Source organism: Lucilia sericata, unplaced genomic scaffold, assembly GCF_015586225.1.
Source record: "Lucilia sericata isolate MDLA Ls3-8-SP2 unplaced genomic scaffold, ASM1558622v1 Contig000284F_arrow, whole genome shotgun sequence".
In the NCBI taxonomy this organism is placed as follows: Eukaryota; Metazoa; Arthropoda; class Insecta; order Diptera; family Calliphoridae; genus Lucilia; species Lucilia sericata.
This window is the reverse complement of record NW_023994309.1, coordinates 269909-290841: the sequence shown is the minus strand read 5'-3', so window position 1 is coordinate 290841 and position 20933 is coordinate 269909. Positions and strand designations below refer to the sequence as shown.

Sequence of the window (20933 nt, the reverse complement as noted above, 5' to 3'; positions counted from 1 at the left end):
ATTATAGTTTTAGGGTGTCATGTGGAACCAACGTACAATTTGTTATAAATTTTCCGTTTGACCGATTTAGCATATTTTGAATACTCTATTAGAATTGAAACAACTGTTAAAATATTCACATATATGTATAACTATGTATGTGTATAAGTATTTATATATTTTATAAACAATTTAGTCCAAGGTCATATACATATAACTTGTGTGTTTTATCTGCTGCTGATTATTTAGTACAAATAAAACAAAAACTAGACACCAAGGAATTGTCCAGTGTGGCAATAAAAAACAGATAAACAAATTTAATTAAATTATAACAGTAAATTTATGAAGGATTTAAAAGAACAAAACAAAAAAATAACACATTTTTATTTCTTCTTTACTTTGCAGAATATTTCATTTTCGTGCTTAAATCCCGTAACAGACATGTCTTATTTAACGCTTAATCGTCTGCACATCATTATTCTAGTCTATATATTCATATTTGTACCGGAAATATGGTCAAGATCTTCAGCTCTTGAAAAACATTACGTACGTGGTGGTTTACATGCGCCCTGTTTTTTCTTTCACACCGTTAATGTTACCGATGATCAGAGATTTGATAATGGCTCCTATTTACATGATGGCATCCTAATACCTCATAAATATATAGCCGTTTACAATCATATCTATACCGATCTGGTTACGACAGTCAAAGTTACACCTCATTTACGTGGTTGTATATGTAAAGTGAAGCCTTGTATTAATTTCTGTTGTCCTTTTGGTAAACTATACAGTTCAAATGATTCGTCTTGCATTGATGCCCATGATCATTTTGAATGGCCGACAACGTTGAATATGACACTATCGGATGGTTCTTTGAAGACTGTAAATGTATTTAAACAATATGCTATAGTACATTTTCGACCTTGTAATCCCATGTATGCTTTGGAGCCACAAAAGGAACCGGATGATGCTTGGCAGATATTTGCGGTAAGTAAAGATCATAATTTTTTCTGTTGTGAATAAATTCGGGAGTTTTTTTTTTCGATATAACAAAAATAGGAAGTGATTTTGTCGTAGCTCCACAAAGGTACAAATATTCTGGAGCTTTATTAGATTCTAATACAAGTCTGTCCGTCTGCTGAAAATTTGAAGAGATATAGCCAGAGACCCACAAAAGTATAAGTATTCTGGGTCCTTATTAGACTCTATGACAATCTAGCCTTCTGTTGAAAGTCCTAGTTTTATAAAAACTAAAATCTGTCTAGAAAACTTAATGAGAATCAGTCCATAACTGACCAATATATAATATGGAAGAGATGTAGCCAGAGACCCACAAAAATATAAGTATTCTGGGTCCTTATTAGATTCTAAGACAATCTAGCCATGTCTTTCCTTCTGTTGAAAGTCCTAGTTTTATAAAAACTAAAATCTGTCTAGAAAACTTAATGAGAATCCGTCCATAACTGACCCTTTTCTCTAAATAGTCCCTCTTATTCATAGAAAATTTTCAATAAATTGTTAAAAAATCATCTTTTCTAATAAATAATACACTTCCTCAAATTTCGGAGAGTTCGGTCCTTACCTAGTTGACCTAATTCCCTATAAAGAGCTAACAAATAAGAGATAGTTAGAGTCAATTAAGATATGACCATGTGTCTATCTGTCTGTTTATTGATATCAATTTTCTGACGACCCCACTTATCATTGGGATCCAAATCTTCATTAATTCATTCAGACATGCTTTCGTGAAGTTTCTTATTTAAAATCAGATAAATCGGTTTCTAAATAACGGGGGTTCGAGTAAAATTTCTAACAGCCCTTGAGCATTTGCTGAAAATCACCTTTAGCTCGTATAAATATCGATATCATGGTTTCTTATAGATAGCGAAGTCTATTAAGCTATGTCGTCCGTCTGATTTTTGTTTTTTCGAAACCTATTTTCTGTAGACCCCAGATATCTTTGGGATCCAAATATTCAATACTAAGTTGGAATTCCGAAAATTAATTAAGCAAAAATAATTTCGGAACAAAATTCAATATAAATTTGTTCCGTACATATAAAAATTATTCATCGAAAATTTTCCGGACAGTCCATAATTGTTAATAGCTTCCATATATAAAATCTTTCTCCGTAATTCAATTAAACACAAATAATTCGTGAATATATAAACAAATCATTCTGAGATATTATTTCCGGATCGGACCATAATTGCTCGTAGTTCCAATATAAGATTCACTTCCGAAATATATCGCTCTAAGTTTTCTAGTTTAATAACATTATTTAAATTTTCTCCCCCCTAGAACGGCACAATTTTCCGCCACTATGATGAATCGTATTTGGATAAATTGCAGTATTGTATGGTACCCACTATGGGTAATGATACGAATTCTACTTTCTACTTAAATCCAGCCAATTGTGATTTAAGTCCCGGTTATGGAACAATGAAAATAATAAATGCATACGCTATGCTCTTCTCCATACCGTTTATGATGTTGACCATTTTAGTGTATTTGGCCATACCGGAATTGCGCAATCAGCATGGCAAATCACTGGTCTGTTATTTATTTGGTCTAATAGTAGGCTATACGATGTTGTGTTTGAATGCCTGGTCGGCGTATATAGATGTAATGGGTTTGCCCTGTAAAGTTATAGGTAAAGTATTTCTATTATAATTGGTGGAATTTATATAAAAATTTTATTAAAACTTCTAGGTTATACCGCCTATTATTTCTTTATGGCGGCCTTCTTTTGGTTAAGTGTTATTAGTTTTGATTTGTGGCATAATTTCCGCGGCACCAGAGGCATTAATCGTTTTCAGGAGAAGAAAAGATTTGCCATGTATTCGGTATATTCTTGGGGCATACCTATTATATTTCTAATAGGTACTTGGTTTATGCAAGAACGTGTGGATATACCTTATGCCTGGAAGCCCGGTATTGGTGGGGGTGAATATTGCTGGATCAATAGTAAGTACCATATATAATTAATGAAAAGTTTTCTAAAATATTAACCAAATATTTTCAGTGTTAACCTGGTCAGGTTTGGTGTACTTCTTTGCTCCCATTATGGGCATAATTGTGGCCAATATCATTATGTTTATCATGACAGCCATGAAAATCCATAAAGTACAAAGAGAAATGGCACGTATTATGGCTCGAGAGGATAGTACGCGTAACTTAAGAAATGAAAAAGACAAGTATATTTGTAAACTTAAAATTTTATTAAAAAATCTCTTAATTTTATCTGACAAACTTTTCAGATTCGGTTTATTTTTACGTTTATTTTTGGTCATGGGTGTTACTTGGTCTTTGGAAATCGTCTCATATTTTGTGGGCGTTGACAAGCCCTGGTCGAAAATCTTTTATGTGGCTGATATTTGTAATGCCATACAAGGTTTTTTGATTTTCATGTTGTTTGTCATGAAAAAGAAGGTTAAACAATTGATTACTAATAGGTGAGTTTTAAGAAAAGTTTTTTTCCGATTGTGCCGTCCTATATATTTTTTATTTCATAAAAAATTTTCAATTTTATATAAAAAATTATCATTTTATATTGAAAACTTTTATAGAACATGTAGCTCTCGTAGTTATCGTAATACAAATAGCACTACACTGGGCAATACAGCGGTAAGACGTCGTTTTCTCGACGTCTCTTTACAAATTAGACAAATGATTATTATACGTTCGGCTTTTACGAATAATCAAAATGCTCATAGGCATGAGGGTTAAAGAACGTGTATGATATTTTTTCGAGCTTCGCATTTCGTAAAGTAAGAAAGAGTATTTAGGAGAATAGGAATTTTAAATGTTGTAATAAAAAGCAATGTTGTATGAAAATGTTGTAATATTAATGACAAACTAATACTGAGAAATTTCATAAAAAATCTCTTTAGATTGAAAATTTCGGAATAAGCTATTTAGAAACAAAAAATTGGGAAATCAGCAGGTATAAAGTGAAAGTTGAGGCCAATAATAAATCAAGCCAATTATGTATAACCTGTTCTGAAGTCTATTCTAGCAAGAGCGTTCTGTATAAATCGAGATATATAGGTACTCAGATGAAATTAAGTCTGTACTGTAATTCGGTTGAAACTAAACTTTCCATTTCTAAATAGTTTTTAATGGATTATTTCATTATTTTATGTCTGGTCACATATTTCGGGAATTTTTTCACCAATACACAATTCAAACGAATAAATTGTATTCGTAATAGATGGAACCCTTTGGTTCCTACTTCCTTCCTTAGCTCCATGGATATTCGGCTTTGGCTGGTTGGCAAGATTTTTCATACGATAAATTACACTTCGGTTTTCCGTAATGGATCCATTATGTGGTACCAATTGCATTGTTTTTAATAAATAATGGGGCTTACAAACTTTTTGATTTGGGTTCTTGGTGGCTGCCAATGATTTTTCAACTTATTAAGTACCGAAGTGTTTTTAAAAATTTTTTACTCGTGCTGACTTTTGGCTTTTTATAATAGTTCGGGTTTCGGGATCTTTGGAAGCCATCGCTGATCCTTAATTTAAAGAAAATTCCTAACATCACATTGTTAATTAAATAATGATTATGTTCTGCCCCGATCTCCACAACAGTGGTATTCAGAATATGTTTGAGTTTTTTTTTTTTATTGGAAATAAGCGTACTAAATAGATCCACGAATCTAACGATATGCTTTGCTGGGAGCTTCTGGTTCGTTCCTTTCTTTATTGGATTGTCCCGATCACCGCTATAGTAGTATCTGAATGTGTTTACCTTTAAAACGTTATATCTGTTAGCAAGCTTTAGAGTTCTATAGTTGAAACGAAAAGTGGACTTTTCGACTTTTTGCATTTAGCTAAAAGTCGACTTTTTGCATTTTACGATTTTTCGACTTTTTTCATTTAATTAAAAGTCGACTTTTAGACTTTTCGATTTTAAGTATTTTATAAATACATAGTCGACTTTTCGACTTTTTTCGACTCTTTTCGACTTTTTTCGGCTTTTCGACTATTCGATTTTTTTCGACTATTTTTTACTTTTTTCGAGTTTTTCCGACTATTTTAGAGTTTTTGACATTTTTTCCACTTTTTTAAAATTTTCGACTATTTTGACTTTTTTCTACTTTTTCCGACTTTTCGACTTTTTCCGACTTTTTTTTTACTTTTTCCGACTTTTCGACTTTTTTCGACTTTATTCGACATTTTGACTTTTTTCGACTTTTTACAACTACCCGACTTTTCAACTTTTTTTGACTTTTATTTACAAAGTAGACTTTTTTCACAGACGATAGTCGAGTTATCGACTTTTTTGGAACAAAATATTCGACTTCGACTTTTTGACAAAAAGCCTATTGTTCGATTATTCGAAAGTCGATTTATAGAACCCTAGCATGCATGATAAATAGACTCACAAACGATCCGATCAAGCGTAAAGAGTACTGGAAGCTTGCCATTCTGTTCTTTATTTTTCAGTAAACATGCTGTATATATCCACGATTCTAACGATTTGATAAATTGTAAAGAGCACTGGAAGCATGCCGGGCCTCTAGCTCATTATGTTCTTTATTTGTCCGTCCTAAATATATCATTATACGATTTTGGGTCTCCGAAATTATTCAGTTCTTTCCTCGTCTAACCATAATCCTTTCTTAATGGTACAAATTCAAGCCATTAGTAAGTGATTGTTATATTCAAGAAATACCAATATTACCACAGTATCAGATCGATATAATGGTTATATCAGAGTTGGGGTCTTAAGCACAGCTAGGCAATAGAAGAAGTAAAAAATACTAATATATATCCTTATGCCAGAGGCACCAGAAGTTAGGAGGAGAGTCCTTCTTAGACAGTACTTTAAAATGCTTAAGCCCCTATACCATAACATATTTGAAGGCCCAGTACGATCATCATAATATGAAATAGGTTTGTCAATTTAAATTTCTTGCAAGAGCAAGACAATTAATTGGTGGATCTTAAAACTAAGTTTGAATTCGACTATAGATGTTGTCTTTGTCGAAGAAAAATAAATATATTAATGGATCAGTAAGCTAAAGCTTTTAATTGGTAGCATAAGAAAGTGGACTGATAGATTTTATCCGGGTTTTCTTATATGATCAATTACGCATTCATATTCCCGCTTAATATTTCAAAATAACTAACGCGAACTTAAATTTTAAATAATGTCTCTGTACGAAGAACTAATCAGAAATTTATTAAGCCATAAAATCCACAATATAATCCCAAACTAAAATCGAAATAATTACAATAAAATTCTTACTAATGCCTTGCATTTAACACAATCAAAACTAATAGTCTTCTAAACTTAATGCTTAACATTTCCTGGCCTAATACTGATCTCTATGTACTAATACTTATTCTCTAAAAGTCTTTCATATTATCTAAATATCTTCATAAGAATGTTCAAAACGTCGAAAAGTAATGGAACAAGTCAAACCAACTCAACAAATTCTACAAATTCCATAAATTCCTCTATGACGACGCAAAAAACTAAAGTTGATACCTTGCCCATGAAAGAGAAATTAAGATTTTAAAACGATTCATAAAAGGTAAAAATAAACGTTTTTTAAGGAATGGGAACTGGTTCTAAATATTTAAGACACCAATCATTTACAAACAAAAAAGCACCCTCTTGAAAAAAAACTAATAATAATTTTTCTTAACATATTGTAAGTAACCCAAACATTTCGAATAAGGGGATTCACAGTTTGCTAAATTTCTAAAGATTACTTTTGGCGTGATAACTGTGAATTTCTCTTGTCTGAAACATAACTATTTAGCTAGTGTAATAAAATTGTATTCTAACCAAAATTTGTGTTATTTTAACTTAATTACTTTTGCATGTTTTTTATAATCTGTGTGTTTTATACTTGAACTCTAAACACCGTTTTAATACCCAACTTTTTCTTTTTACTCCATTATTCTTCCCCTTTAGATATTCGGTACGTGATAGCAGTAATCAGCGCCAAAGTCATTCCTCCACTAAAACCACTTGCAGCAGTGTGGGAAGTATAGCATTGCCGAATTCAAAAATTTCAGCAGATAAACCCCTGATCAAACCTCTCGAAAGTACTACAGTCTTAAGTGGTCTATGAATATATTTCTTAAATTTTATTTAAATTAATATATAAACTATATATTTAAAAGAAAAGTGTATATCGAATGTTTATCTAAGTCGTTTTACCATAAAAATTATGCTAAGAATGATTGAAACAAAAAGAAAAAGACAAAAACTATAAGGATATTCATTAGTGAGAGTATCAAAGCTTTTTTTTTCTCTCTATAGCGATTTTTTTTAGTTTTGTTACTTAAAAGAATGATTTGTTAATTGTCTTCTAATTATCATTCCTCAAGTTAGAAAAATTTTTATTTACTTTCAATTAAGACAAAGTTTTATTTGAAAAAAAAAAATCATAATTCCTTATTAAGGGAATAAATAGATTCTCAATATTCAATATGTACTCATCGTATAAAACTTTTTAATTTTTATTATTATTTTGTATCTATTAACTTTAGTTCTAACTTTATTTTAGTTGTTTCTTTTTTTTTATTTTTTAATAAATTTTAAGCTTTAATTTTAGTCGCTTTAATAATGTTTAAATATTTGTATATTTTCCACAAAAAATATAGTATATTTAAAAAAAATATTGTTGTAAATAAAACCAAAGAACTTAAGTATGAATTTGAATTGTTGTTTAATGTTCCACACCAAATAAACTATTTAAAAACTGTGTAGTTTTTATACCCTACACCACCATAGTGGGGTGGGTATTATACGTTTGTGCTGATGTTTGTAACGCACAAAAATATTGGTTCTGCACTCACCTTGAAGTATACCGATCGACTCGGAATCACTGTCCATCCGGCTGGCTGGCTGTCCATGTGAACCTTGTGCGCACAGTACAGGTCGCAATTTTCAAGATATTTTGATGAAATTTGGACCATACGTGTTTTTCAACGAAGCCTATTGAAAATGGTTGAAATCGGTCCATTATTTCAGCTAGCCTCCATACAACCATACCCCCCGGAAAGGGCTTTTGAGTTCATAATTATGTTAAATATCTCTACAAAAATCGGCAAAACTTAGTTCTATTACGTCTTAATAATACTACCAATTTTCATAATTATCGGACTTAATTTGACCCTAGCCCCCATACAAAGTCCCCTTCAGAAAATGACTTGAAGGTCAATAATTCACTAATAAACACTAGTATCACGATGAAATTCAGCATACATAACTCTAATGTAAACGTAAAGCCATGTAGCAAAATTTCTAAGGATAGACCCATATTTACCCTTGCCCCCATATAACCTCTCTTACAGAAAATCACTTTTTTCAACAAATTGCTAAAATATTTCGGAATTAAGATAAACAACTTTGTTATTAAATATAATCCACATTTTTAACATACTCAGTGGTGTAGGGTATCATATGGTCGGCCATGCCCCACTATACTTTTCTACTTGTTTTTTAATGAAAACTTATTTTTATGCTATACCTTTTGAAATTTTTTATACCCTACACCACTTTAGTGGGGAGGATATATTGGGTTTATGCTGATGTTTGTAACGTACAATAATATTGTTGCTGTACCCACCTTAAAGAATACCAATGGACTTAGAATCATTTTCGAGTCGATTTAGATATGTCCGTCCATCCGTCTGTCCGTCCGTCCATGACGATACCGATTGGTATACTTTATGGTGGGTATAGAAACTAAGTACTAACTTATGTATATAGTTATTTGTAAGTCATTACTAGACTCCTTCTAAGTAATACAGACATTATGTAGTAATCATTGAAAAGTAAGTTTTTCGGTAGGTACAAGTCATTGCCATGTTTAATCGTTAAACATAAATTTATTAGTGTTACTCTTTAAAGTGGACTTGAAACCCCAAAAATTGTCAATCCAATAATTAAGATCTCTAATCTCTTAAATTGTTCATTGCAATCTGTTTTTTATTTCTTTAAAGTGGACTTGAAACCCCAAAAATTGTCAATCCAATAATTAAGATCTCTAATCTCATAAATTGTTCATTGCAATCTGTTTTTTATTTCAAACAAAATATACGGCAGGCTCGAGAAAATTTAATATTATCGGCAAAAAACGGACCTTTTTTGCTCGGTCCATTTTACTTTAATATTTCATGTTTAAGCACAGCGGCCGCCACAGTAGAGCTCCTGGGCAATTTTGAAATGTAAAATTGTTGAACTAACAATCAAATGTTGATAAAAAACTAGACGGAAGTTCTGAATAAGATTGAAAAAAAGTGGCCAATACATCGAAAAACTTTTAAATTTAACGCTTTATAGAACATATAAAATCAGCTTTTACTACCATCTCTAGGGTTTTGAACTTTGCTAAGCATTTACCCTCACACTAGACCAAGATAAAAAAAGCTTCACAGCTAAACTTTTCTAACAATTAGAAAAAACAAATGTTTTCTAGAGACAGAAACACACAAACGAACATTATCTATGTATGACTAGTAAGTACTCATTCCTCAGTGGGTAAAAGGTGTCTAAACACTGAGAGACCACAAACAGTTTCTATTTAACGTTGGCACAAACAAGACGTCTTATACGCGTTTCTCCACAACTGAGACCTATGACGATCGATCATTAGTGTGCAACTAAGTTAATAAAAAAACCATATACATAGAGTATCTGACTAAATATATATAAAAAGAAATAAACAAATTTAAAAAAAAAAAGAAACATAAATAGAATTAAGAACAAATTCAACAAACTTGGAGAATGTTTTATGACCAAATTAAAGATATAAAACACATTCAATGATGCACAACAACACAAAGTTAAAATAATGACCAAATAATAAATAAACTAAAATAACAAAAAAACAAAACGGTGATTGCTCTATGATCTATGGTCAATGATCATGTGGTAGTTGAATTAACAATAACAACAGCTATGGTGGCCAACAACAATGTTTAAACTAAATTTTTAATAATCTAAATAAAATAAGTAAAAAAAAAACGTTTTAAATAAATATTTGCTGGCACGATATTCAAAAAAATCCACGTAAATTTGCGAGGTGTTAAAATCATTTAAATTTAATAAAAATCTTAAAAAGCGAAAATTATATTTTAATAGAAAAATAAAATTATTAGAAAAATAATAATAATAACAAACTTAATAAACTTGGCTATTTGATTGATCGGTAAGTAAATGTATTTGATTTGTTTCATTTATTTGGACTCACTCTCTCACTCTTTAAGAGAGCACATTTTTATATTTAACAAAACTTTCATTTAATATTAACAAGTAAGAGTGTTATATGCGGCTATGCCGAATCTTATATACCCAGCATCAAACATCGTTTGACTCGAATGAAACTTACTTATGTCGAATTTCATCTATATACTCGTATTTTTTAGGCCAGTTATAAGCGTTAAAGTAATTTTCTGAAGGGGACCTTATATAGGGGGATAGGGTCAATTATGGGTCGATCCTCATAAAATTTGGTAGACAGAATTTGGTTCGTATTAAATTTATTTGTGTCGAATTTCATCGCTACACTCGTATTTTTAAGCCATTAATGAGCGTTGCAGTCATTTTCTAAATGGGACCTTATATGGGGGATAGGGTCAATCATGGACCGATTCTCATAAAATTTTTTAGATAGATTTTGACTCGTATGAAACTTACTTATGTCGAATTTCATCTATATACTAGTATTTTTAAGCCAGTAATGAGCGTTAAAGTCATTTTCTGAAGGGGACCTTATATAGGGGGTAGGGTCAATTATGGACCGATCCTCATAAAATTTTGCATAGTGATTTTGGATCATAAGAAACTTACTTATGTCGAATTATATCGCTATATTCGTATTTTTAAACAAGTTATGGCTGTTAAAGCTGCTTTTCGAATGGCCATCAGAAAACGTGGACCGATATTGCCCATTTTCAATACTAAACAAAACTTATCTGTAAGAAATATTTATGTGAAATTTCAACCCTCTAGCTCTTTCCATTGGGACTCTATCGTGATTTCAACAGACAGACAGACAGACGGACGGACAGACATGGCTAGATCGTCTTAGAATTTAATGAGGACCCAGAATATATATACTTTTGTGGGTCTATGACCAATATTTCCATGTGTTACAAACGGAATGACAAAATCAATATACCCCCCATCTTTTTTGATGGTGGGTATAAAAATATGAATAAAATGTTTGTTTATTCTTACTACCTGATCTACAAATGTATATTACCTTCTCTCACTCTCTTTACTTCTTTGCGCGATTTCTATTTTAAACTCTATATATTATTTTTTTCTTCAATTCCACAGCGATGATTAAACATTCAACATCGTCATCTTCATCATTAGATCAGCTTTGGTTATTGTCATTGTTATTTGCATTTGTTTTGTTTATACAGCATTTGCCCACCTCAGTCACTGCCCGCTCTTATCCCTGCTCTTATGCGCAAACCGTTAACATAACCGATGGTTTGCGCTTAAAAGACGGCTCTTATTCATTTGAGGGTCTAGTCATACCGTCCAATCTGACGGCAGAATACACTTACAAAGTTATCGATGGCATAGAATATGATGCTCCGAGGCATATAAGAGGTTGTGCCTGTCTGCTGAAACCATGCATAACATTCTGTTGCCCACCCAAAATGCACTACGATGATGTTCATCAGAATTGTACTCTCAATGAGAAGGAATCTCACTCACAACACACTCATATAGAGGTGACATTTAGGAATGGTTCAATAGATGTGGTGAATATTAAGGATTGCATTTATTGTTCGCTATGAATTTGGGTGTAAGGCGAAATATATCGAAAAGAAAAAGGAGGAATTTTGGAAATGGGATCTATTTGAGGTGAGTTTTTTGGTTTTATCTAAAGAAATTATTGATGAAAAACTTATTTTATAAAAAAGGAGTTGGGCTCAAATATGGGCTGATTTGGAGGAGGATTTTAGTTTTATATAAGGCATTAAACGGGAGTTGGTATAGGGGTTAGGGTTTATTGAGGACCGATCAGTACAAAAAACGGCAATGTCATTTATGCCTTTATAAAACAAAGTTGCACCGATTTCTTATGCGATACTAGTATATTTGTCGTAGTCCTCGAATGCGAGGGTCCGGTTTGTATGTGAGCTAAGTGAAATAATGGACCGATTTTAACCACGTATGATCCATATTTAATCAAAATATGTATCTTGAAAATTGAGGACCTTACCTTGCACACAAGGTTTACAAAACAGCCAGCCAGACGGTGAGATAGGCGATCATGTCTTAATCGATTCAGAAAGTGATTCTTAGTCCATCGGTATACTTTAAGGTGGGTTTATAAACATCAGCACAAAAGAATAATAACCCCCACTATGGTGGTGTAGGATATAATAAGATTGATGCCACTTTCGGACCTATTGAGAGCCCTTTTCCAGGGATAATTATTGTTGCTAAGAACAAAAATCTTATATAGTGATCAATGAAGGTATTATCGTCCGATATGCTTTCTGGTGTTCGTGAAGGATGTCATGTCCGAAATAATATCGCTCCTAAGATTTTTGAACGAACACCTGACAAAGAAAAAGAAGCTACTCCTGAGTTTCACTGTTCTCTCGACATGCTCTATATTAGTCTGAATCCGCACGTCCTATTTTCTACGGTTGTGCCACCATACTAACTTCAGACTTGTTCATTTTGATCTTTGTGGTTATAGCAACCGTTTCATTATTAAACGAGGCCTTATTTAAATTCGGACCTCGTTGCGACGAATTGTTTTACGTTCGTTGGTTAACTCGAACTCCCTTCTTTTTAAAGCAAGTAAATTCGCTCTTTCGTTGCCGACTACTCTCGAGTGGCCGCTAACCATATGATGCACAGCTTACCTCTTAGAGAGTATTCGGTTAAAGCTTTCTTACAATCCAATACAGTCTTAGAATTAATCTTATCACCTGATATTGACCAAATTTAATGGCCTTCCAGTTATCGGTAAATATGTAAACTTTTAGAAATGTTGCTCATATCTCCGTTATTTATGGACCGATATAAATAGTACATATTAGATTTTTTACGTTAATCGTGAAAAGTCAAATCGAAAACGTAAAAATAAAAGATAATATAGAATACTACAATTAAAACGTATTTTTACAACATGATAAATCGAATTTAAAAGTTAATGAAGCTATATAAAACAATACTTTGAAGAAAAGTTAAAGTCATTACTAAACAAATTATAAACTATACATTTACAAGGCAGACATATATACATAAGTGATAACAGATCTTCTTACAACCATCATATAGTCGGAAATGACAAACTATATTTTCTTATTTGATTTAGTAGCTTTTATACTAATCATTCAGTTTATTGCTTCAACTGCTATAAGAAGTTGGTGAATTATGGACTGATTCTCAGGAAATTTTATTATAATTATATTAGTATTGAATTTTATTAGATAATCGATATTAGTTTGAAATCTATTACAATTTAAATTATTTTTGGAAGATGGGTTATTGAATTAGTTCCACTATACTCTACAGAGTTTGATTTCTTCATTATAAAACGACATGTACTTAGAATTTTATTTCTGATATCCATTATTAAGCCAGTTATGAACGTTAAAGTAATTTTCTGAAGACCTGGATTCAAATGTGGTCTTTACAGTAGAATTTCTAGTTGCATAAAATGAACTGGTGCAAAATTATATCACCATTGCTATATAATTAATATATCTATGGCTGTTATAAATATACTTAGATGGTTCAGTGGATCGCTCTAACCCATTTTCAATAGCCGACTTTTCTAATCAATAGAGAATATTTTGGGAAAATTTTTTCTTCCTAAATCCTTTCCTCTTGGTTATAGCATACCTACAACAGAGATATAAATAGACGGCCATATTTAAATCGTCTCAGAATTGATAGAACTTAAACTTTTATTAAAAGTATAAAATTCAGGGCAGCCGTATATAGCACTCTTACATGTTTCTAAATGAACTAATGTTTTTAGGTTTCTTTATTTGTTTAAAATGCAACCTATTTAAGGCACGTGTTTTATCACCACTTTCAATTGATTAAAAACTTTCAGAATTTTTATCAGAATATTTAGGGGCGTTCTACTTTATAAACTTTCTTATTCAGTCAACTGGTGCCCAAGATTAGAAGAATCATATCGGTTTCTTTATCGACACAATTAGCTTTAAAATAAATTATAGTAACCGTCACCTAAAATTCCAAATTTTCAATTTCAGTTCTGAAATATCAAGATGTCAGAGTAGTTAAATTGTTTTAAATATTTAAAGACTTTTAAAGTTCTGATATATTTTTAATGTACTTTAATTGTATTAACTTATTGTTGTAAAGATATAAATATATTTGAATATGTTCTCACAGCATTTGATGATCAATTACTTTTGATTAATTATTTCAAATATACATTAAAATACTAAAGAAATGCTCAAAATATAAGAAGATTTCTGACCTCCTGCATCTTTAAAAAAGTGGGTGTGAAAAGTTCTTGAAAATAATTGACAATTTCCATGGACGATGTGTTTAAATTCACGTTTTTATTCCACTTTCACTGTTTGATTTATGAAATCAATCATTTCGATAATTCACAAATAAACAAAATTTTCAAATTTGTTTTGACGCGAACTTGATAAAAACTGTTGGTATTTTTCCAAAATATTCTAACGAAAAGTTTAAAGCCAAAAACAATATTAATTGTTGTTGTTTGTTTTTTGTAGTCATTGATGTAATTTGGTAAATAATATAATTTAAACTCAAAATAATTAATTAATAGTCGATGATTGATTTCAATATGAAAATCTCACGAGACTTTTAAGATTAAGAATAGGATTTTTAAAGACATTTTACATACTTTAGAATGTGTTGAGTTATACCGAATATTATTTACCCATCACCGAAGCAAGTGTCATAGTTAGTTAGTTAGTTATTTAGTTAGTTAGTTAGTTAGTTTGTTAGTTAGTTAGTTTGTTAGTTAGTAGTTAGTTAGTTAGTTAGTTAGTTAGTTAGTTAGTTAGTAGTTAGTTAGTTAGTTAGTTAGTTAGTTAGTAGTAGTTAGTTAGTTAGTTAGTTAGTTAGTTAGTTAGTTAGTAGTTAGTTAGTTAGTAGTTAGTTGTTAGTTAGTTAGTTAGTTAGTTAGTTAGTTAGTTAGTTAGTTAGTTAGTTTGTTTGTTAGTTTGTTAGTTTGTTAGTTTGTTAGTTGTTAGTTAGTTAGTTAGTTAGTTAGTTAGTTAGTTAGTTAGTTAGTTAGTAGTTAGTTAGTTAGTTAGTTAGTTAGTTAGTTAGTTAGTTAGTTAGTAGTTAGTTAGTAGTAGTTAGTTAGTTAGTTAGTTAGTTAGTTAGTAGTTAGTTAGTATTAGTTAGTAGTAGTAGTTAGTTAGTTAGTAGTTAGTTAGTAGTTAGTTAGTAGTTAGTTAGTTAGTTAGTTAGTTAGTTAGTAGTTAGTTAGTTAGTTAGTTAGTTAGTTAGTTAGTTAGTAGTTAGTTAGTTAGTAGTTAGTTAGTTAGTTAGTTAGTAGTTAGTTAGTTAGTTAGTTAGTTAGTTAGTTAGTTAGTAGTAGTTAGTTTAGTAGTTAGTTAGTTAGTTAGTTAGTTAGTTAGTTAGTAGTAGTTAGTTAGTTAGTTAGTTAGTTAGTTAGTTAGTTAGTTAGTTAGTTAGTTAGTTAGTTAGTTAGTTAGTGTTAGTTAGTAGTTAGTTAGTTAGTTAGTTAGTTAGTTAGTTAGTTAGTTAGTTAGTAGTTAGTTAGTTAGTAGTTAGTTAGTTAGTAGTTAGTTAGTTAGTTGTTAGTTAGTTAGTTAGTTAGTTAGTTAGTTAGTTAGTTAGTTAGTTAGTTAGTTAGTAGTAGTTAGTTAGTTAGTAGTTAGTTAGTTAATTAGTTTGTTAGTTAGTTAGTTAGTTACTTAGTTAGTTAGTTGGCTAGTTTGTTCGTTCGTTCGATTACATACATCAGTCCATTTTAGGACCTAATTTTACACTATCTAAAACTATGTGCCAATTTATATTTTATTGTAACTATCTTTTTTCAGAATGGCACCCTTAAACGCGAATCAAAATATTATACCACCGATGAATACTGCTTCACTCCCCTGGAACATAAGAAAGCATGGAGTTTGACACCACTAACATGTGAAAGATACCAAAGAGGTCTTAGAGTATGGATCTATGTGATCTGTAAGTAAATTGTAAAACAAACACAATGACTTAATTAATATATTGAAACATTCTTCTCCCGATTTAGGTACCTCAGTGGCCATTATTGTTAATATAACCATCATACTCATGTTTGTGGCTATTAAAGATGTGCGCAACAGTAACTACGGAGAAGGTTTAATATTTCATTTATTTTCCCTAACTATAGGTTTAGCGGCTCTGGTATATTTGCAATTGAAAAATCCCATGAATTTATCTCATACAGCATGTCGAAATATAGGTAAATATAAACCCATATCCTAAAAACATAAATACATTTTAAAGCGCTTATAATTTTTCAGGTTTCCTGGCTTATTTCTTTTTGATTGTCTCATTTCTGATCTTAAATATTATAAGTGGCAATTTTTGGGCCACTTTTTCCTTAAAACCCATTAAAAGTTGGCATTTGAAAATATTTTATGGCTTAACTTTAGCCGTTGCGTTTGCTTTAAAATATCTGGCGAAATTTGCTCAAGACTCAAATATGGCACGTTACCTAAAACCCGGAATTGGTGAAGATTTTTGCTGGTTTGATAGTAAGTTTTATAACTCTATACATATATAATTTCTGTATTCAAGTTGATATTTTTTTTCAGTTCGCTTATGGGGAATTTTATTGTATTTCTATTTTCCCATTCTAATATCTCTGTCTCTAAGCCTTTATTGTTCGATTAGGGCTTATTTCAGCATATTCCAGTTGCCCAATGATACGGTGAATGTGGCTGGCAAGGATTTCAAAACCACAAAGAAACAGTAAGTTTGTAAATTTTTTGGAATTAGAATCTGTATTTCGATTGTTTTTTTTCTTTTTAGTTTTATGGCTTATTGCATTTATTTGTTGGTGGTATTTTCCATCTGGATGCGTGAAATAATTGTATATATCACTGCTCGTTTCCGCCAAGTCTTCTTTATTATCGATTACTGGAGCGGTATTTGTATATTGGGCCTGGCTGCTGTGGCATTTATATTTCTGTTGACCAGAAATATTTTCGTACGAAATTGGTGGGGTATCAATGTGTAAGTATTATTTGTAATCTGAATTAAATATTAAGAATAGAGCTTGGCCCAACTCCCTCAATTATTTTCGTCGTAAATATTTTGCTTAAAATAACCGATATATTTCATCCGTTTAGTTAGTTAGGGACTAGTGGGAAAATAGATCCTAAAAAGAGAGGGGGGGAAGCAAGCGGGAGGAACGAACGAACGAACGAACGAAACGAACGAACGAACGAACGAACGAAACGAACGAAGAACGAACGAAACGAACGAAACGAAAGAAACGAACGAACGAACGAACGAACGGACGAACGAACGAACGAACGAACGAACGAACGAAACGAACGAACGAACGAACGAACGAAGAACGAACGAACGAAACGAACGAACGAACGAACGAACGAAAAACGAACGAAAACGAACGAACGAACGAACGAACGAACGAACGAAACGAACGAACGAACGAACGAACGAAAGAAAACGAACGAACGAACGAACGAACGAACGAACGAGAACGAACGAACGAACGAACGAAAGAACGAACGAACGAAACGAACGAACGAACGAACGAACGAACGAACGAACGAACGAACGAACGAAACGAACGAAGAACGAAACGAACAAAGAACGAACGAACGAACGAACGAACGAACAAAGAACGAACGAACGAACGACGAACGAACGAACGAACGAAACGAAACGAAGAACGAAAGAACGAAACGAACGAACGAACGAACGAACGAACGAACGAACGAACGAACGAACGAAAACGAACGAACGAACGAACGAACGAACAAAGAAACGAAACGAAAAACGAACGAACGAACGAACGAACGAACGAACGAACGAACGAACGAACGAACGAAACGAACGAACGAACGAACGAAAACGAACGAACGAACGAACGAACGAACGAACGAAACGAACGAACGAACGAACGAACGAACGAACGAACGAACGAACGAACGAACGAACGAACGAAACAAAACGAACGAACGAACGAACGAACGAACGAACGAACGAACGAACGAACGAACGAACGAACAAGAACGAACGAACGAACGAACGAACGAACGAACGAACGAACGAACAACGAAGAACGAACGAAACGAACGAACGAACGAACGAACGAACGAACGAACGAAACTAACTAACTAACTAACTAACTAACTAACTAACTAACTAACTAACTAAAACTAACTAACTAACTAACTAACTAACAACTAACTACTAACTAACTAACTAACTAACTAACTAACTAACTAAAACTAACTAAAACTAAAACTAACTAACTAACTAAAACTAACTAACTAACTAAATTATATTAATATTGATTAAATAAATACTAATTGTTAATCTTTTAATTTACTTTCAGAACCGGCCCTCCCGTAGAATATGACTACTCTCTGCCACCAAGTTTTTCTATAGTTCATACACAGAATGACAAAAACAGAATGGTAAATTCGATTTTTCATTGTAGAACATAATAACAATATTGTTAACCTTTTTTAATATTTTTCAGATACTGTAGTCGAACCGGAATATACTGGGAACTAGGAAAAAAATACTATAAAATACTCCGATAACTAACGACAAGTCTGAAGTTGATTTTTATTTTTGCAAAAAAACCGTTGTACTTAATAAATATTTTAAATAAATGATTAATTTTAAGTTAAAAATACATATTCTAGGGGGAATTTTCAAAACCCTCTATCTTTATATTACACAATTTTTAAGGCGAAGAAAAAATTTTTGATTTTTAATTTTATATACTGAACTGAAATTTATGCAATTAATTAGCAGATTTCTTTTCAAAAATTTTTGTTAATAAATTCCACTGTACCTGGTATCCTTATAAACATTCAACATAATGCGTAAAACATGTTGCAAGACAATTGTTCATACATACAAACATATAAACCCACTACTATATATGTATATTGTATTTCACAAAAACTTGACCTACTTTCTTCAAACCTTACAATGTTCTTTTTTTTATATCCTGTTTACGTTATAATAAAGCAAATATTAAAACAAATGTTAGCAACATTGACTAGAAACAGCAGTCATTGTTTAAACACCCCCTCGATTTTTTTAAATAATATAAATAGTGGGAAAAAAAACAAGAAAATTAATTATTGACTTTCCCTACGAATCCTCAGGGAACTGTTCTAAATGGCGCCAAAAAAAAAAAAAAAATACTCAGAAATTACATTCGACTTTTGCTTTATTCATTCACTGTGAGTTATTTATTCTATATTACTACTCTACGCTACTACCGCACAATGGGGCAGAATATATATTTAATACTCAGTATCTAAATAAAAGCCCATAAAAATATTTGCAAGATTCTCGCTATGTCCATCCATCCGTCTGTTAAAATGAGCTTTATATTCATAATTGAAAAAATTTTAAGAGGATGACAATATTTCTATAGAGACTGGTCTGTAATTGATTCAAGACATCATAGAGGCCTTCTTACACAAAATTACTCAGATATTTTAACTTCCAACAATATGATATTTTATAATAGAAGTTTAGAAATTGCACACTTTTTTACACAAAAACGATTTTGGCCCACTGTGTAGTGTATTAGGCAAGAACCAACAAGTTGTTGATTAAACAGTTGACAATACCAACAAATTGAGAACGGTGAAAGGAGCAACAAAACCAAGAAACGAACAACAAAAGACACGCATACTGCCATTTCACTATATGCATGTATGAGTTAGTGTAGATGTGTATGGATATGTAAATGATGCAGAACTTTAAAGTAATCATTCATTTCTAAGAGGACTAACAACAAAAACACTTGAAAGGTCTATACACCAAATACAAAACTCAATGTCCCCTCTTATAGAGAGACCACATTTAAAACCCCTTATCTTACAAATCTTACTCTAACATAAGTTTTAAGAAGAGCAAATACACATTTTCATCCAAAGTAATGAAAATAATCCCTCAATATGTTAATTTTAAGGTTTTCAGAATGGTTTACCAATACTATAGATCAACATCATGAACTATATTATATTAAACAGAAATTATTAATTTTCATAAGAGCCAAATAAATAACAACTTCTTTCAACACTAAAGTAAATCGCTTTAACGAACACATTCTTTTCCCATTCTGCATAATTCCCTGAGTGAGTCCGAATACTAGAGTAACAGAGAATAAAGGTGAAATATCGAAAATGTCCATGCGAACGATGATTTCAATACAAATGGATTAAAAATGAAAAATACTCAACAATAAATAAATGTACACTATATGTAAAAATGTATAAGTGAATGTATGTACGTATTGCGTACATGTTTGTGTGTGTGAGACTATAAACAATTGAAGAAATGCGGGTCAGTGTTGCCAGAACGACCACAGGGTCATAAAAGTCAGATAGGTTTTCGGTATGGACCGACGACCAATTTTTAGTTTTCGGCCGATTTTTTTTTTTTTTTTTAATTCACCTTTTTGATGTGAGACTTAGACTAGACTACAGCGTCGAATCTAGAACATACTTAAGTGCAATACCGCCCTATATTGAAGATTTTATTCCCTTCCGTAATCTGAAATATAGCCTGGACTATAGACAAGATTTTAGTCTGGACTATAGATAAGACTATTGTCTAGAGTATAGATATTACTATAGTCTGAACTATAGGCAAGACTGTAGTCTGGATTATAGACAAGACTATAGACAAGACTATAGTCTAGACTATAGACAAGACTATAGTCAAGACTATAGACAAAACCATAGTCTAGA

The 20933-nt window shown here is 31.7% G+C and overlaps 2 protein-coding genes across 6 annotated transcripts in view; both read left to right on the top strand.

Moving 5' to 3' along the window:
- Positions 1-7665, top strand: part of LOC119603225 (G-protein coupled receptor Mth2-like) — a 52551-nt gene extending 44886 nt beyond the window's left edge. For 3 of the 5 annotated variants that reach the window (XM_037955203.1, XM_037955202.1, XM_037955204.1), the window contains exons 3-9: positions 385-966; positions 2281-2632; positions 2692-2946; positions 3005-3176; positions 3240-3434; positions 6346-6526; positions 6913-7665. In XM_037955203.1, the coding sequence (XP_037811131.1) occupies positions 421-966; positions 2281-2632; positions 2692-2946; positions 3005-3176; positions 3240-3434; positions 6346-6511 (1686 nt within the window). In that variant the 5' untranslated portion in view covers positions 385-420 and the 3' untranslated portion in view covers positions 6512-6526; positions 6913-7665. Of the gene's footprint in view, positions 1-384; positions 967-2280; positions 2633-2691; positions 2947-3004; positions 3177-3239; positions 3435-6345; positions 6527-6912 lie in introns of those variants that run through there. The other 2 variants (XM_037955206.1, XM_037955205.1) reach the window with 2 other exon arrangements.
- Positions 7666-9526: 1861 nt separating this feature from the next.
- LOC119603226 (probable G-protein coupled receptor Mth-like 9) lies at positions 9527-18846 on the top strand. Its single transcript, XM_037955207.1, is given in 10 exon segments — positions 9527-10159; positions 11293-11744; positions 11746-11832; positions 16014-16158; positions 16226-16417; positions 16479-16712; positions 16773-16929; positions 16990-17193; positions 18548-18629; positions 18695-18846. Coding segments are annotated over 9 exon segments (1560 nt in total). The 5' UTR covers positions 9527-10159; positions 11293-11294; the 3' UTR covers positions 18704-18846.
- The last annotated feature ends 2087 nt before the right edge of the window (positions 18847-20933 follow it).